General features: G+C 52.0%; 4 protein-coding genes across 4 annotated transcripts; 1 reads left to right on the top strand and 3 right to left on the bottom strand.

Annotated features, from left to right (window-relative positions):
* Positions 1-105: 105 nt before the first annotated feature.
* ASPZODRAFT_57492 (hypothetical protein) lies at positions 106-3852 on the bottom strand (the record flags this gene model as incomplete). Its single annotated transcript, XM_022728687.1, has 4 exons — positions 106-1418; positions 1483-3497; positions 3587-3740; positions 3813-3852. 4 exons carry the CDS (start codon positions 3850-3852, stop codon positions 106-108), a joined length of 3522 nt encoding a protein of 1173 aa, XP_022585524.1.
* Positions 3853-4730: 878 nt separating this feature from the next.
* ASPZODRAFT_127007 (hypothetical protein) lies at positions 4731-5400 on the top strand. Its single transcript, XM_022721625.1, has one exon. It carries the CDS (start codon positions 4981-4983, stop codon positions 5263-5265), a length of 285 nt encoding a protein of 94 aa, XP_022585523.1. The 5' UTR covers positions 4731-4980; the 3' UTR covers positions 5266-5400.
* Positions 5401-5861: 461 nt separating this feature from the next.
* ASPZODRAFT_156002 (hypothetical protein) lies at positions 5862-8302 on the bottom strand (the record flags this gene model as incomplete). The annotated part of the gene is made up of 5 exons (XM_022726248.1): positions 8179-8302; positions 7846-8106; positions 7249-7756; positions 6553-7178; positions 5862-6484 (listed from the first exon to the last, which is right to left on the bottom strand). Exons 2-5 carry the CDS (start codon positions 7850-7852, stop codon positions 5862-5864), a joined length of 1764 nt encoding a protein of 587 aa, XP_022585522.1. The 5' UTR covers positions 7853-8106; positions 8179-8302.
* A 604-nt stretch (positions 8303-8906) lies between these two features.
* Positions 8907-18002, bottom strand: ASPZODRAFT_156001 (hypothetical protein). Its single transcript, XM_022726247.1, has 8 exons — positions 17752-18002; positions 13351-17676; positions 13133-13288; positions 12804-13075; positions 11336-12043; positions 10187-11261; positions 9346-10123; positions 8907-9287 (listed from the first exon to the last, which is right to left on the bottom strand). Exons 1-8 carry the CDS (start codon positions 17933-17935, stop codon positions 9227-9229), a joined length of 7560 nt encoding a protein of 2519 aa, XP_022585521.1. The 5' UTR covers positions 17936-18002; the 3' UTR covers positions 8907-9226.
* Position 18003: the final 1 nt, after the last annotated feature.

The following is an 18003-nucleotide window of genomic DNA, read 5'->3' as shown; positions in this document are numbered from 1 at the left end:
TGTGTACCGAAGTACCTGGTAATATCAGATAGACGGAACTGAACATCGTCCAAACGCTGTCGCTGGGAAATACATGATTGAAAAGCAAAAAGAAAAAGAAGAGCATTAGGGCCCAATGATGACAGCCAAGCCTTCCTTGGAGGGTGAAAGGTCTTGACTATCAGCGGGCTGTTTTTTGCCACCAGGGTGATACGTTGATTTATCGTCCTTAGGGCCGATCTCCGTGAGATCCTGGTTATTCAACGAGTCGGAACTGAAAAATCCAGAGTCGAGCACAGAGATGAAGGGGTTGAATTGAGAATTGTGCAGATTCTCTTTGTGAACGTCCGGGTCAGACAAGATCGCATTGATGAGGTCATCGGTATCTTCCTGAGCAATGGAGTTTCCACCGGCAGGTATGTTTTCGTCGTCCGAGCCGGCGGGAGACACATAGTTTGACGGGAGCCAGTCTGTCCAGTCGTTGACAGCTTGGGGATACAGGCCATCTCTCTGCATCGTGACAGAGGCGGCGTTGTCATCCAACATGTCCATAATGATGTTATCGATAGCCTCCAAGTTCTCCGGGCCAATGACTTCACTCTGCAACGCGGCAAGGCCGGACAAGTCATTGCGAGATTGCTTGTTGGCATTTTGAAGCCTCTCCGCAGCGAGTCTCGCGGGAGACATGTCGAGTTTGCCATTCTTCCGCTTCGTGGGAGAAACGCCAGGTAAGGATAGCCGTTTCTCTAGGAAGCTAGGGCGGGCACGTCTCTTGGGTGTAGGGCTGGACAATGTATCGAACTGAAAGCTCGGGCTTTCAAAGAGGTCATCGAAGCTACCCAGATTTTCCTTGTCTCGGGCACTCTTGTCTGCCTTTTGCTGAAAACCAGAGCGAGGGCTTCGTCGCGGGCTATTCGTCATCGATTCCTCGAGAGGTTTCAACGGGCCATCGCTTTGAGAGTGCGGGAATAAGGCTCTCCTTACTGGTTGAGGTGTAAGATCCTCCCCTGCTGTTGGCACAGGGCGCTTATCCATGTTTCGAGCGGGGCTGGATTGGATAGCCCTGCGCAAAGCCTCCATCGCATCGTGCTCTTCCCAATGACTCTGAACCGTGTCAGTAGAACGACGGGGCTCCATACTATTGGCTCGGCGACGTTTCGACAGCGACTCTTGAATGTCATCGTCATTGTCGTTTTCGTTGTCGACACGAGGGGTAATACCATCTTCACCTGGCGGCGAAGAGGCATCGCTAGGGCCAGGTGAAGACTCTGCTGGCTTATGGGTTTGAGTTTTGCTGCGGCTTCTAGTGGAAGCATTGCCGTTCGAAAGCGGGCCCCCCTTGCGGTTCCTTGAAGGCCGTTTTCTTTTATCTTTTGGGTGCTTGTTCCACTTATTCTCAGGGCGCATAGTTTTGAACTTGTGCAACCAGAGACCACAAGCTTGTCCAATGTTAGCGGATTTGATATAGATTTTTCAAGTAGAAATCAATTGACTGATACTCACGATTGCAGAGGAGGACCTGGACAAAGTCATTATCCTCATCAACAAGGCTTTTCTTATAGAGCTTGAATTTGGTGACATTGTCATTGTCGTCTCTTTCCAGCGCCTGCCAGAACAAAATGGTCGGATCCTTAACGAATTCGATGGCATGCTGCTCACTGCCCACGATTTCCTTGGACCAGGCTCGGCGCCAGGTGGGGGTTTCGATCGCGCCGCAATTTTCACAGAAGGGAGGAGCTTTCCCATTCTTGATGCACTGATCTAGACGTGCTTGGACTTGACGCAATCGTCGTGCACCTGCTCCACTCCTAACCTTGACTTCTTCCATCGGCTGCGGGGCAGGTGTGGCCACGGTAGGATAGTCACTCATCGGGCCTGCCCAAGAGTGTGAGTGCTGTAGCTGACCTGGAATAACTGGATCGCTAGCAGGCAACGAACTCATCAGCTGCTCGACCTCGCTTTGGGACATGGGTGCCGGGGCCAAGGGTTTTGGCGTCGGTCTCACTCCCGCTCTTGAAGAAGGTCTGGAGTTAGTCCTGCTCAACGGGGGGCGAGGAAGTGTCGGGGACATTTCCTTTGGTGTAAGTCCAGCGAAGCCAGTGTTGAGCTGTAACGGCCTACTGGAATTTCCCAAGGCTGACCGAGTTTCATCGGGAGAGTTGGCTTGAGATACTGTTGTCTGTCTCGCAGTGCCCTGGCTGTTGGCTGGCTTATTGGATACTGCACCCTGGCATTCGTCCCCGGGCGTGTCGGCCTCATTATCCAGTAGATCCTCCAAGCCACCACTCATGAAACCGGAGTCCTGGTCCATAACCATTGGGGGCAAGACAGGGCTCGACCTAGGAGGAAACCCACAATCCATGACAGGGGGAGACGAGGGCATGCTGAACGAAGGCTCAAAGAGTCCTTGGTAGCGAACCTCTTCAGGAGAGGTCGTGGCCGGATCTTCGGGGGGTTGGTCATCACTCATGGGATACGGTGATGTATATTGCACTAGACTCTGGCTGGAAGCTTCACGGAGCAGGCTGGGGGTCGAACGGACTCTGCGTGACAAGTCTGTTGGGCGAGAGATGGGCGTGGGGGGGCGAACAGGTTCGTCTCCAGACTGCTGGGCAGCAGCGATCGAGGGGTTCATGGGTGTTGGACGATGGATACGGACCGATGCAGCGGTGCTTGCCGCAACTCGCAGCGAGCTTGGCTGCCTTTCGATATTGTAGTCGGACTTACCAGGCCAGTCGGCTCTGTACAGCTTGGCGCGTTTTCGTGGGGGTTCCGCCGAGTCCTCGCCACTACCGTAGCCAGATTGCATCGAATCCCGGCGGGCTAGAGAGGGGCGAGACTGGAAGTCAGCGTCCCGCATCGAAGCGCTAGATTCGGGTCGAATGAGATCACTCGGCGCTCCGCCCGACTGCTGCTGCTGCTGCTGCTGACGGCTCGACGAATGTTGTCCACCGGGAGTCGAGACTCGACTAGGAGGAACGATAATGGACTGAGAGGGAGATGCCGATCGGTACTGATCATTAGGGTGAATGGAGGGCAATTCCCTGGGAGTTGAGCCTTCACAGAGCAGCTGATGGAACTTCTCAATGCCAGAGTGGCTGATGGGGGAGGTAGTGCGTTCGGGTTGCTGAGATTTGGTGTAGGACAGCAGGTTTGGGTTCTGGCGCAGGAAGTTGGTCCAGACCTGAGCATCAAACTCATGTGGAATGACATTGCTAAGCTCTCTGTATTTCTGCATGCTCTCCAGGTATTCACTTTGCAGAACCGTCGGCACGGGAACTAGGCGCAGCTTGACTTCCAAGGTCTCCTGCGCACCCTTTGTGAATAAACCTAGCACATTCTTGCACACACGACCGGTGACCATAGTCTGGGACTGATGTGCCGGGGCATTGGGGGTGGGTGAAGCTGAGGCGAGAACCCATGATAGCATTCCCTGCCCCACCAAGGGCGTCTCGTACTCAGAGTAATCGTATGCATAGACGGTGTAATCATGACCGAGTTTTGCAACCAGTTCCGGACTAGAGCCCATTGGAATTAATTAGTTTCATCTCATTTGTAGCCTAGGTGATGGGAGGATGGGGGGGGGGGGGGGGAAGATGTGGCAAACCTGGCAGAGACGATGGCTTGAATGCAGGTCTTCAGTTCAATAACCCCTATTTGAGTCTTTTCATCCAAATAAGCCGTCTGAATATCCAGCAGCTGCGGCCACCGAGCCAGGCAGTGTGTTTTGCTTTCGTCGTCAAAGGTATAAAGTACTTTCACTGATCAGACGAAGAGAGAGTCAGCCTTTTTGCGCTACACCGTGGGTATTTGGGTATGAGTAGAAAACATACGCCTCATAGGGCGGACGGATATTCCGTCTTGGGACTCCATGCCGCCAGACCGTCTTTCTTAACCATAAGAAGCCGAAATTGTGGTATAGAGAGAGAGGGAGAGTAATCGTATGACAAAGAGAAGTGGGGGAGAGAAAGAGAGAGGGAGAGAGAAGGAGAGAGGGAAATCGAATAAGCTCTCCTGAAGACCGGACCGAAGCGTAAAATGTGCGGTGAGGTGGAAACGCCGGAACAACCAGATAAGAGGAGCTCGAAAAGGGGGTTTAGCCAGTCGACCAGTCACGGCAACTCGTCAATCGAGAATCTATCAATGCAAGGGCATGCACGCCGAGTCGCGGGGTGACGGCAACCTCTGGAATGTCAAGGCGAAGCCGTGGGACGGTCACGCCTTCTTCCACTTCCAAACAGGGCGAGTGCCAGTGAAAAACCAACGATGGAGACAGCGACCACTCTCTTCACCAAGCCCTGCAGCTCACCCTGGAGAGACAACAGGTCAATTAGGCGGTGGCGGGTGGTGGTAAAAGGTTGGAGAGAGGGTACGGGAGTAAGAAGAAACGCCTTGCATGGAGGGTCCCTCGTGAAGCTTTGAATGATCTCCCAGACGTGTAGGCGTAGCCCGACGCGACGTGACGCAGCCAATCGCGCGCCCGGCAAAATTGCAGCTGCCAAACACGACAGACAGCCAAATAGTGCAAATAGTGCAAATAGTGCAAACAGTACAAACAGCAGATGCGTGACCACGTGATATTAAACACGTGACTCTTCCAACTCTGCGCCAAGCAAACCTCCCGAATGATCGCGAAGGCCAGCGGCAGCAGTAGCAGCAGCAGCAGCAGACGTGCCTCCCTCGTCCCTTTTATACCACACCATGTCGACCGACCCGAAGATCCAGTAAGCTCGCCATCCCACCCCGGCTCTTTTATTGATGACTCATTGGCTCGTCGTGATGAGATCCTGCCTGGAACTTCCCCGCTTGCCGATGGACGATGGATGACCCCGACGCCATGCTAACCATATCATCTCTTTCCCTACAGAGACCTGCTCAACAAGCCCAAGAACGAGCTCACGTACGTTGTCCCCCCATCTCCTGATTCTGTCACATGATAGTGCCAATGTTTGAGCTGCCTAACCCTGGTCTACGGGGTATACCGGTAGTTGTTTCTTTGTCATGAATCGAGCTTATTTATTTGGATGCTATAGGGAATATGAGGTCGCCTTGGTCGAGGAACACGAGCTGACCGCTGGTCCCCTTTCTCTCCTTCAAACCGCTACGCGCACGCATACCCAGGTCCTGATCTCGTGTCGGAACAACCGCAAGCTTCTTGCACGGGTCAAGGCCTTTGATCGCCACTGCAACATGGTTCTCGAGAACGTCAAGGAGATGTGGACTGAGAAGCCCAAGGGAGGCAAGGGTCGCGGTGTGAACAAGGACCGCTTTATCAGCAAGATGTGAGTTTGATCCCAGAAGCAACTTGGCCAATTTTAACGTCCTCCCTTGCTCACTATCCCCTCCAGGTTCCTTCGAGGCGACTCGGTCATCTTGGTTCTCCTCAGTTGAATGGATCACGTGCTAACCCAGCTATCTCCGTCTTCGCCCTGTAACGTGATTTTATCATCCCCCTATGCCGGCCTCTCCCGCTGTGGTGCCACTCGCAGACCGATTCAAAAAGAAAGCGATTTTCGATACACAAAGATACCCGCTTCTTCACGGTTTTCTTCCTTTTTCTTCTGGGCGTCATCCCTGTCTGCCTCTACTGGGGCTAGGCAGCTGTTGGCTGACTTACTCTATTCGTGTCATAAATGTTGAGGTTAAAAAAAATGCGGCGTTCAGTGTCTTTATCTGTGTTCGGCGATCCATACCCGCTGATTTAGCATGAGAAATGGAGAAAGCCCGATTCACTTCAATATAATAAAGCAAAGATAATGAGGAATAATATTGTTTCAAGAAATCAATTACGCTAGGATTTGCATGCTACGTATAGCACTTTCTCAATTCATAAATGTGGCTAATATGTACGATTACAAGGACTCCCGAAGCTGCATCATAGATCAGACAGCTTCAGCCAGACCGGTCAAGAACTCGCTGAGACCGTACGCGCCCGGGTCGGGAACTTTACCCAGCCACTCCTCCTCACTGCCGACATAGACGGAGCGGCCCAAGCTAGCCCTGAGGTGTTTGGTTGATTCGGTGCCCTTCTCGGCGGCCCTGGCGGCGGCCTTGACGTCCTTGGATTCGGCAAGGGTAGTGCAGAAGGGGACCAGGGCGTCGACGAGGGTCCGGTCGCCCACTTGCGCGGGGGTATATTTTCCCAGCGCTGCAATGGAGGAGGTGAGCGCCGCCGCCCACGTTTCGACCGTGACGGGGGTGGCGGAGCCCTGGTCCTGGGTGCGGAGGCCGTGAGCAAGAGCATTCAGGAAGATAGCGTAGATGGCACCCGAGGTGCCGTCCATGGAATGCTCCACCACGTTGACGATCTCGTTCACGGTCCGCACCGCGTCGTCAGTCAGTGTGGTTCCTTCCAGCAGAGCGAGAATGGCTTCCGCACCCCGCTTGAGCCCAGCACCGCAATCGCCATCACCAACAACGGTATCGTAGCGGGTGATGAGAGGTTCGGCGGCGATCAGGCGCTTCAGGCCGGCGGACAGGACCTTCTTGAGCACAGCGGGGTCCACTTTTGCGAATGTTAACTTTCATTCATTCCGGTCGGTGATAAAAAAAGAAAAGAAAGGAATATCGTACCCTTCAGGTTGGACGGCTTCTCCTCGTCAGACTTCACCGTCAAAGTGTCCACTGGAGCATCCGAGCGGTTTTCCCATGTGGCAGTCTGGATTGGAGCGGCCCAACCCACAGCCTCGGCGGGGGCGTCGATGAGTTCCAGCATCGACTTTCCAGCGCCCAGGCCGGTGTCGACAAGCTTCAGCAAGGAGACGCTGAAGCCCAGACCGTTCAAGCTCGTCAGGAAAGTTCCCTGGATAACTCGGACAGGCTTGATCTTGTAGTCCCGACCCAGTTGACGAACCACCTCATCGGTGATGCCCGCCAATTCCAGGACACTGACACTCCCCAGATTGTTAATCAACAGGACGAACTGGTCTTCCGGCTTTGTGGCGATGTAGGCTCGGTCTGCGTCATTGGGATCCAGCAACTGCAAGAGCATGGTTTGAACCAGCTCTACGAGAGTCGCTTTGATGCGGTGGGATCCAGCCTCGTTGTGGATACCCATGCCAACCTCAACTTGGTCGGCGGGAACAGTTTCTTCAGGGAGGTCACGGCCAGGCACATGCACATGCTCAAGCGAAGATCCCAATGTGACAAGATTCTCGTTGGTCAACTTTGCGAGGCGATAGACTTCCTCCAAGGAGCCGCTGAACAAACAACCCGTCAGTACTCGCTTTCTTTGGCAAAAGTAAGAAAATAAAGATTAATAGGAAATACCCTTTCTCTGCTAGTGCACCGACAATCTTTAAAATTAGGATACCGCCGGCGAGACCACGACGACCAACTTTTCCGCTCTTCTTCCTCCCCACGCCAACATCGTCGCCAATGGCATAGAACTCTGTCTTGATACCGGCGGCCCTGGCCTTCTCGGCAGCCATCCCAAAGTGAAGCACATCACCAGTGTAATTCATGGTGATGATGAAAACACCCTTCTTAGTCTCCACCCGGTGCATGGCCGCTGTGCGCACCTGCTCCGCCGACGGGGAGGCGAAGATGCTCCCGGCCGCAGAGGCCGTCAGCATACCCTTACCTACAAACCCGGCAAAGGCGGGTTCGTGGCCGGAACCACCCCCAGAGATGATGGAGACCTTGGGTGTTGCAGATGCATCTGGCCGACGAAAGATGACCTTGTGTTCGCGGTCATAGGCTAAAGACGGGTTGGTGATGGTGAGAGCGTTCAGGGCCGTCAGAACCAGATGGTTCGGATCGGAGAAGAAGTGCTTCGCTGAAATCGTCACACAGGTCAGTAACAATCTTTTGCTCATGGCTTTGGGGGGGTCATCTCTGGGATTCCTTTTGGATCTGTCGACATACTCTGCATGGCTTATCGTGATATGACGTAGGAAGTATAGAGTTCAGCGGAACACTCAAAACGGCCAAAGCAACACAACGGGCCTCGACAAAGTGTCTACACGCTATAGGGTGAAGACCGATATATACGCGTATATATATATATATATATATATATATATGTAGTATATGCGTGGAACCAACCGCACGATGAGGATTACCAGATGATATCAACCCCCACGCCCGTGGGATAAAATGGCGGGGAAAGGCGGGGGAACCTGGGGGCTTCAACAAGTCAGTGAGTGCCTGGTGCCTTTTAGAACATGAAGACACCTCCAGGAAGCTTCTTGTACTCACTAGGAACGTGGTCTGTTGTCCCCTCGTGGTGCAGACGGATGTTCCAGGGAAGGAAGCAACTTTTGGGGGTGAGGACTGGGGAGTGAGAACTGGGGGGGAACTACCTCTCAGGAACAGAAATAAGATGAAGAGAAAGAGGAGAGAGGGGGAAACAGGGAGACTGGTCTTCTTAAAAGCCAGGAGAGGGGGGGAGGTTCCTCCTCCATGGATTATTATTATATGACAATATGTCGTGTCACACTTCCAATTGTCGAAGTTCCGAGTCCTTCTTTGGAGCTCACATGACAGCAGCTCACATGGTCTGGAACGGGGGATCCTCTCGGCTTTCCTTTATGGGAATCCCGTCGCGGCATTCTTCACTATAACAATTCCTTTCCTATGGAGTATAACTAGTAGTTAGGTTAGTAGTAAGGGGTTTATTGCAGAGCTTGAATTGGCTATCGGGCGAGAGGTATTATTGGTAATCTGTTCCAGTCCATACAATACAGAAAGCTCTAGTTACTATCCAAGTACCGGTATAAATCATCAGTTACTGAAATACCCAGTTACCTAGTATTACTAGAGATATATGCTACAATTATTATAAGAGACTATAGTTACGGAGTACACTGTTCTCTACATATCACAGAATGACCCGAAGGCCCAAGAACAGATCTAGAAGCCTTCAGTGGGTACAGTACATGAACCACTACTTAGATAGATCCATATCTAGTATCTATCTACTATCCGACGGAATAGACGTGTTTGTATTAGTTGGAACTTAAGTTGGTAGCACTTCATCCAAGTACTAGATGCTTGAACAGTCGATACAATGGTGTAAGAGGAATTCTAGTATTCCGGAGACAACAGAAAAACTACGATGGGTATTCCCTGAGGAACTGGAAAAGAAAGTAATGCCCTATTTCCAAACAGCCAAGAACACCAGATAAGAAAAAGAAAAAAAGAAAACCGTCATTGATGATCATAATGATGTGCTTGGAACAAATTCGAAATACCAGGACTCGACATGAACTAATAGGTACCAGCTAGATGGCATAGTTTCATCGCTCTATGCCACGTACTGGTATCGATTGTCTTCATCTCGTTCCATATAGTCCTTCTCAATCAATCTACATAGAGTCATTGAATTAGCATGGAAGAGTGGATGAGAAATTTCAAGAAACATACCTCTCGATATTCTTTTTGATGTCCTTCGGGTCCAGGTATCCCCGGGTCATCGTCGCCTTGATGACTTCCGTCACCAGTTCCTGATGCGTGATGGTCTTGCGACTCTTCATGATGCGAACGATGGCCGCCTGGGCTTCATAGTGTCGGTCGGCATCGGCCTGCTCGTTGATTTTCTTATTCTCCTCCTTGGTCTCCTTGAGCTGGATTTGATTGATTTTGATATGCATCTTCGCATCCACGAATTTGGAGTTGTAGGAGAATTCATCCGTCGGGTTGACGTCTTTGCCCTTGGGATGCTTGATGAGAACACGGTACTTGGCACACGCCAAGGACTGCAGTGTTCGGATCAGCTCCGGGTCAGAAAGACCGGTCGCTTCCTTGATCTGGTTGTAACTAAGCTTCTCATCGTCGCTGATGTCGTTGAACAGCAGTAGCACAATCGCCTGGAACGAGCTGACGACCAGATTCTTGTTTCCCTTGGGGAACTTGGCCTGAATCTGGCAATGCGCCAGTTGGTGCTTCCAGCTCAACTTGCGGCCGTTGTATTTGTTGTTGTAAAATGTTTCAAAGTCCCCGAGCGCCGTTGCGATCACTGGCGGAATTCGCACAGGAACGTCAGGGTACGTCGGCCAAGCAGATGCAGAGAGGACGCTGACATTCAAGTCGGGTTTGAGTCGGCGGCTACCATGCATGGACTTGTATGCCGACATCTCATCGCGAGCAACGTCCATATCCTTGAACATCGATTCCAAGTTGTGGGTGAAACTCGAGCCACATTCTGCATTGGTCAGGATGTCAGTCGCCAAACAAATAAGAAACTCAAAAAGGATGATGCACAAACCTGTCCGGAGCCTGGTCAACATGCTCTTTTCCGCATCATCGCTGGCACTTCGGCCCATAAGCAGGCGCCGCGCAAGGTCGTTCTTGTAGAAGGCTTCAAAGACTGCTTTCCCATGCACAAATCGGAAGAGATCCAGCACTTTGTCAAGTTGACGGTTGATCTCTGCGTCCTCGTCCGCAAGTGCAATGTCTTCTGTATTTCGGCCGGGCAATACTTTCCAGCCGCCTTTGAGCAGCATGTCCACGTATTTGGCGATCATCTCCCCCGTCCGGGCAGTCTCGGTCTGCCCGTTGGTTTTAAGGACTTTGTTCATAAACGTCTCGAATGATTCGCGGAGCACGTGTCCCAAGTCATCGTTTCGATGGAAAGAATCATTCCACGTGTCGTCGAGCTGTTGTTTGAACTGTAGAAGGCGGGTCACCATTTCTTGTTGTCTCTCATGGTCAAAGACAATCGAAGTGCCTTCTTCGACAATGTATTTATTAAAAGCCGTCCGCAACTTGACGCCGGATTCCCGTCGCTCAAGGAGAGAGTAGAGCCTCTCCAAGGCAAGCTGGTTGTGTGCCCGCAAAAGACCGAGGACATCGGTCTCATCAAGAAGCACGTCTTCCTGCTCTACGACGATAATCTCGTCCAAGAGCTCGGAGATTTTCTGTTTCGTACTCCTGTTCAAAGAAAAGAGTTCGCATCGGTTCATTTCCCGTTCAATCAGGTGATGGCTGTTCTCTGCAAAGGTGGCGAGGTAGCCAGCTGCCTCCTTGTCGGCCCACGAACAGAAGAATTTCTTCGATTCCGTCAAAAACAAAGGCTCGAAATCGCTGGAGTAGACATCGAGCTCATGAAACAGATCGATGGCCTTGCGCAGTAGTGATGAGTCCACCAGCGAGCTACTGTCTCCTTGACGGTCCGCCCCAATCAGGTCGCAAGCACCTTGTAAGATCGGAGTCTTGAGGCTTTGGTCCGAAAAGATGAAAGATCGGAATTGAACAAGCCCCATCTCTCGAATGACAGGCAATTCCTTGGAGTGCAGGAGGAAGGACTGATCGAGGTAATAGAAGATCCAGCGCACCGTCACCTACAGAGACCCGTCAGCACCAAACTCGTCGGGGCGAAAGAAACAAGATGATTTTCACTCTGCGAGAGGCATACCAGTCTAGTGTGCCACGATGTCCACGCATCGACCACACCTCTCAGCGTGTCGATAGCGCTGCCGTCCCCAGCCCTGGCGAGTAAGGCATCATGCAATGTCCCCGAGACGTAGCCCCGACACCGGTCCTGCAGCTTGCCCGCCAGTATCGCTGCCCGACCCTGTCGGCACACATTTTCCGCCCCCTTGTACAGCTCCTCCAGGGACACCGCCAGGTTGCCACCAGCAAAGACAGCCGTCAGCGCGGCGTCGAGCTGCGCCCAGACCTTCTCGAAGTATGAGTCCTGGTTCAACCGTGGCGTCGTTCGTAGGTTCTTGACCACCAGCCTCTTGGGTCCGGTATGGGGCGTGAAATTACTCTGCCGGGCAGTTGGATGCGAGGGCCGTGGCTTCGCCGCCGAGGCGTTCCCGCCGAACCCCAGCGGGTTGCTCTGCCCGAACGCCCCGCTTGCCTTGGGCTCCGAGTTGGAGAAGTTGTACATCTTATCCGGCGCAATGAGGGCCTGCGTAGAAGACCGAGCCGGAGGGGATGAGCGTCTGGCGCGCTTGCTTGTCGTGGAATGTGCGTATCCAGGGCCGTGACTTGACAGAAGCTCCGAGATTGTCTGTTGCTGCGGTTGCTGCTGCGACGACTCCCCGTGATCAGAAAGCTTCCTCTTGCCGATCGACTTGCGCTTGCCGCTCCTCTGCTCGGTTGCGCCTCTCGAGTTCTGCTGCTGCATTTACCCGGTTCAGTCCGCAATGATCCAGAGGGGAGTGGAGGGGGGGGCAAAGGAGCTTTTCCGCGCCCAAAGACCACCAATATGGCTCGATGGGGGGGATCAGACCATGGCAACCACGTTAGATCTGGCGAGTAGAATGGTTATATCGCCCGGTGGGAATGGCGGGGAGGCGTGGCGAGCTGCAGAGTCTCGATGCTGGCAGTGGAGGTCGTCGAGCTGTCGAGGGCGGGCGAGGGTCAACTCCACCAAGGACCGCTGCACGGAGATAAGATAATACGTCGTTCTCTCGTGCTGGCACAGCGCCACTGCGAAGGAAATATGCCTAGATCAGGGTGTTTGATGTTGGATTCTAGGCAGATATTTTCTTTTTTTTAAAAAGGGAAAAAAAAAAAAAAAAAAAAAACTTTTACGGTGCGAAATTGAACCAGAAATAGGGGAACTGCGAGGAAGAGTTTGCTCTCCCTAGTGATTGCTACAGAGGTAGTAAGTTGTATGGAGTACCAGTATAGAGCGAAGCAGACATTGCATCGTTTAATAATTGTATCAAAATAGTAGCTATACCCAGATGGCAATCCTCATGATTCATACATTGCAGCAATGCATGCTTCCTTCACATTAATTCTCTCCAGGAAAGCGTACATGGACTCTAGGAGAACAACGACGGTCGAGACTGCTGCTGGATCTCGCGCTCCTCGCTCTATGGATGATATCAGCGAGTTGGAAAAGAGAAGAATGGGGTATGGCTCACCTCAAGGAAGTCTGTGGCGGCTATTAGAGCCATGTAGGATTTGACTAGTTCGTCCAGAGTCTCGCTTTTCTCAGCAGTAGCGCCTGCACCGACTCGGGCAAAACGCTTGAAGACGCCCACCATGCTTTGTCTGTTTTCAGCCAGGAATCCCCGGGTCTGCTCGAGCATTTGTTCGTTGTGGATGCCACGGACGAAGACTGCGGATACAATGACACGGATCACGGACAGAAGCAGGTCGTAATAGCGTCGTAACGCGTCGGGGTTGTCGATTTCTATCACGAGTTAGCGATCGATACAAGAACGATAGAAAGATAGCAACATCTACTGACCAATCCCAATGTCAGGGTCCGCAGCGAACAGCCTCGAGTCCCGGACGGCCTGGAAGAGACCGGCCTTGAGAACACAGGTCGCTCCACTCTTGGTCTGCGAGAGTCGTTGAAGAAGCGACAGAAGAGACTCATAATACGACAGGAGTAGCTCCGTATCTGATGGAGAAGCATAATTTAGTTATCTCTGCCAGACGTGAAAGGAGAAAAGAATGACCAACCGTTTGCTTGCGCATCTGACAACTCGTCAGGTAACGTTCGAATCGCGTCCAGGAACAAGGCAAGGTAATTCGATTGGGATATCGAATCGGCCAAGACAAGGTCTTCCTGGCTATCTAGAATGGCAAGAAGATTCAAAAGCAGAAGGGCAGACACCCTGCAGGTTTCCTGTCCGACATAGGCATCGTCGCAGATCGTTTCGATGAGAATAGGGCCAGAGCTCTTGATCACCTGTTGGCTGTGCTTCTTCGACACCTCTTGTGTTGAATCTGATGACGTTATTCTTGAGATATACTGTACGGAGATGTTGTAGAGAGTCTCTCTCAGATGGACATTGCTGGTTGCTAAAACAACCCCCCGCATGCATATCTGGAACAGCTGGTATAATTTCTCATCAATAATGTCTCCGCTGCGGCTGGCCTGGGTCGTAGACGAGGGTGGCTCCAGATTACTGATCAATGTCTCCGCTAACCGTGCTAGCTCAAGGCCCTCGGGTCGATCTTCGGAGATGGCAACCTCGAGTTTTGGGAGGATTATTTGTATCGAATGATGAATAAACGGGGTCTTGTTGCTGTCGTCAATTGCAGAGGAGGTCACAATGGCAGTGACCAGTTCGGTCCAGGATCGCAAGGCGACATATCGATTGAAGAGGGCCTGGCGACTTTGATTCGTGGCAAGGAGGAACACTTTGATGTCTTCGGCTTCGGCCAAGAAGAGTTCTTCGTCCTGCGGCCGCAGCTGTCCCTTGGAGAGTAACTCCTCTCTGGTAACTTGAACCAATTCATCATACTCGTCCAGGTTATAGAGAACCAAAGATGCATCAGCTTGTGGTTTTGCACAAGCATCGATGTTGACACCACTGAGGAAATTCGGCGAAGGAGGCTGGAAATCAATACCAAGGTCCATATCAGCAAAGTCAATGAGATCAAACACGGTGGGATTGCGAATGGTTTCTCCAGACTCCAGTGATGAAGTTCCGAGCAGAATCGATAGAATTTCGGCCTGGAGGGTTGGTGATCCGATCTTAGATGCCGCTCGGATCTCAGTCGTAGCATAGCCATAAAGATGGCTACGGTAGAGCAAAAATTCAGCCAGAGCAGATGCCGAGTCCGAGGCCCAAAAATCTCCGCTCAAAATAGACAATCCGTTCCAGAGAGTGGAGGGTTTGATGAGCTGCTGGCTGGTGAACATACTGAAGAGAAACCGACCGGCACGCATTTCGGAAAGAGTGAAAGTTGCCGAGAGTTTCGATGACCACAAGTCCTGGAGCACTTCAAAAGCCATGCGTTTCAGATGCACCATCCACGGAAGAATGCTTCCATCCATCCCGTCGGGATAGCTTTGCAAAAAGCCAATGACGGCATGGAGCAAGGACATTCGGTTGGCAAAGAGACCGTCTGAACCAACATCGAGGACGCTACCGACACTTGAGAAGCCAAGTAGAACATGTGCCACGTTCGGTCGATCAGTGATCATACCCAAGCAGCTTGTGAGTAGGGCAAACAAGCTTTCACGGATAATGTATCCAGGTGCTTGCGGGCCAGACTCCAGTTCTCTCAGATCTGGTTGCATATGATTGACGAGTGGACGTGCCACACTGTCTACATCAATTTCTGAACTCAGCACTTCCACAATCTTGTTTGATGACTGCCACCTCGATAGTTCCGGCGAGGACATTTTGTTGAGTTTCCTCGAGCTTGATAGCTTTTCCAGTAGTGACATGGATTCAACTACAAGCTGCTGATGGCTTGAACCGCAATACAAACCCAGCTGGGGAATGATCGTGAGGTGCGTCAGGACATTGTCCTCGAAGGAAGCGAGGGAGGCATTCGCCACAGATGTCTTGCTGCCAGCCGCCTGGGATTTGAGCACGGGCCTGACGATGTGCAAGTACGTGGCTTGAAGATCAATGATCAGGTTCATGGTTTCGATACTCTTGAGCAAAGAGAGCACTAGTGTTGACTCAGGACTGGCTCTGTTGATTTCATCGACATTCTGATGGGCCGTGGCAAAGATTGCTTTGATCACGTCCTCATTGAAGAGCCATTCCGCTGCTCGTCCGAAAGGATGAAGGCGAATATAAGTTGTCAGTGTGGACGACTTGGAGCTGGCGTCAGGCGACGCAGAAGACTGACTGAGCAGTGTGACGAGGTTCTCATTGAATGACCTGAGACATGTGACCACAAAGCTTAAGCAGTTGTAGGTGAGCTGGCGGGTTTGGACTTCATTGAGGTCGGAGAGCTTTCGAGCCAATGCATGACCCAAGACGAAGTCGATGTACGGCTCGATGCCCGGCATTCGATACGACGAACCCAAGGATTCGGGAAACGGTAGCAGAAGAGCAAGCCCAGCCTGATCCGAGGAAGGGGAAGCCAGTTCGTGGATTAAAGCGACAAAGGCATTTGCCTGATCAAAGCTTGATCCGATTTTTTGGAACGCCTGTTGTTCATGCCAGACTGGAGTATTGGGTACAATCGGCACCTTGCCAATCCCCGAAGTGCTCATCAACCCCCCAGAGATCCACTGATCGATGGAAAGCCACATCTCGTTGCCGTGAGCAGATGTCCGATCGGTCATCAAAGCAGCCAAGGTCATGAAGGTAGTGGCTCTTAAATGTGTTGGGATGGGACCGCTACATAGAGTCAACAGAGTACCAACGATATTAAAAGTCGGATGCTGAAGCATCCAGTTCCTGATCGTTCTGCTTTGCTTAGATAGGTGTCCCATCAAGCGCAAGTAGCAGGTCAGCATCACAGGGCTTTCTGGCTCACTCATATCTGCGGGCTCGGGCTTTCGAGCATGCAACATCGTATGGGAGGTAGAAGGTTTTTCAGTAACTTTCGAAGCGTATAGCTGTAGTTCGGCAAACATCTGGGTCCAATTCATTGAAGCCGATCGCTTGAATTTGCCCGACATGAATTTGTCTTCTTCGGAGAGGAAACGATGGGCTGCAACGGCGTTTTCGTCGCCCTCCGATATACAACAGAGCATTTCACAAAACGCGCTGACTCTGGGGACGGTCTGTCTTTTCGAGGCCCATTGAAGGAAGCCATAGAGATTTCCATCTGAATCGGCCCAGAACTCCTGCGCAGCATCCTGTCGGTGTTCGAAAGAAAAGGCCATGACCATGAGGAATGACTCGAGATGGGTTCGAGATTCCAAAAAGCCACGATGTACGGTTGAGGTCAGCCCATCTCGGAGGGCTGTGATTTGTTCCAAGCGCTGGGAGTCTTCTTCAGATTTTAGTAGTCGAATAGTATCCGGCATGTTCGCAATGCACGATTCCGTAAAGACCTCAAAGTTCACCATCAGAAGAGCCTTGAAGTAATCAGAGCACGATTTTGGCTCAGCTAGAGGCACGGTATCTCTAAGCAAGAGTGCCACCAGTTCTTTTCTAGCCGGGTCTCCCCATTGCTCGTTGTTCACACCAGAGCAGACAGCAAGCATAAAGTCTAGGCCCCCATCGTCAAGAGCACCCATGAACTGCTTCGAGCGCATCTCGGCCTCTTTCTCGAGATCGATTCCTGGCGGGCAGAAAGATGGTGGACCGTCAAGGAATAGCCCGCTATATACTGCTAGCCACAGTGCGATGACCATGGCATGGAAACTCGGAAGGACCCACGCCTGGGGGTCTTTGGCTGTCATAATGGTCGAATGGAGGCTTTTTGTCTCGGTCCCTTCTGGCGAGCCATGCTGGATAAAGGACGCAATGGTAGCAGGGATGTAGTGCACGAGGAGCATATCAAAACGGTCCAGCTTCCTCAAGCGGTTGAGGAGAACACGAAGATCTTCCGGGCTAGTATAGGTACCTTTGAAAAGGTAGTGGACAATACCACCCAGCGCCTGATGCTGTTCCTCCAGACTCGAACGTTGAAACTCAATCGCTTCCATCACATCTGCATCCCCCAATTGTCCGACAATAGAGGCTTTTTGAACCTGCTCGTTGAGCAGCGTAAGCCATCTTTCGACATCCTCCATGGCACTCATTGCCTTTCTCGCAAACAACGAAGCGTTTCGAAGGCCATTTTGAATCTCCAGCACCTGAGCGACCACCTCCTGCATAAGAGCCTGTGTCCTGTCCCGCTCCAGCTCGAAGGACTCCTGGAAGATGAGGCGCAAGCAATCCAGGAGGAAGTGCCGGCGTTGGTGAAATTGCATAATCGCTGTAATCACAGGCGTCCGGTCCAGCTTCTGAGCCTCCTCCTGCGCTCCAAATAGCAAAAGTGCTGCTTGGAGCTCGTCAAGATCCAACGCGTCTGCCAACTGCAGCGCTTGTTGCTGGAATTCCTCGTTGATCGAAAACTCGACATCGTCGACGGTGAGCTTTCCTAGCATGCGATAGACACGTTAGCCCATGGTCCTTTACTCTATGAAACCAGCCACAATAACAATGTCTCATCTACCGGATAGCAACGCCTGCCGGCTTGTGTTGTTTTTCGTGGGCTTGTCAAGGAGTTTTCTGAAGTCCTGGATTTGCGCCTCCAATTCGATGCAAAGCCGCTCAATGTTCACCAGCGAAGGATCCGAAAGAGCACACAGATCCTGATACAGGCCGCGGAGGCCCCCCAGGGCTTCGGTGTCCTCCATGCTTTGGAGTCGCTGTCCCGATGCAGGTGCGCGGGGCGGCTGACAAAAAAATGGCGATGAGCTCTTGG

Source organism: Penicilliopsis zonata, assembly GCF_001890105.1.
Source record: "Penicilliopsis zonata CBS 506.65 unplaced genomic scaffold ASPZOscaffold_1, whole genome shotgun sequence".
Taxonomy (NCBI): Eukaryota; Fungi; Ascomycota; class Eurotiomycetes; order Eurotiales; family Aspergillaceae; genus Penicilliopsis; species Penicilliopsis zonata.
The sequence above is the reverse complement of the archived record's forward strand: the minus strand, read 5'-3'. Positions and strand labels throughout refer to the sequence as shown.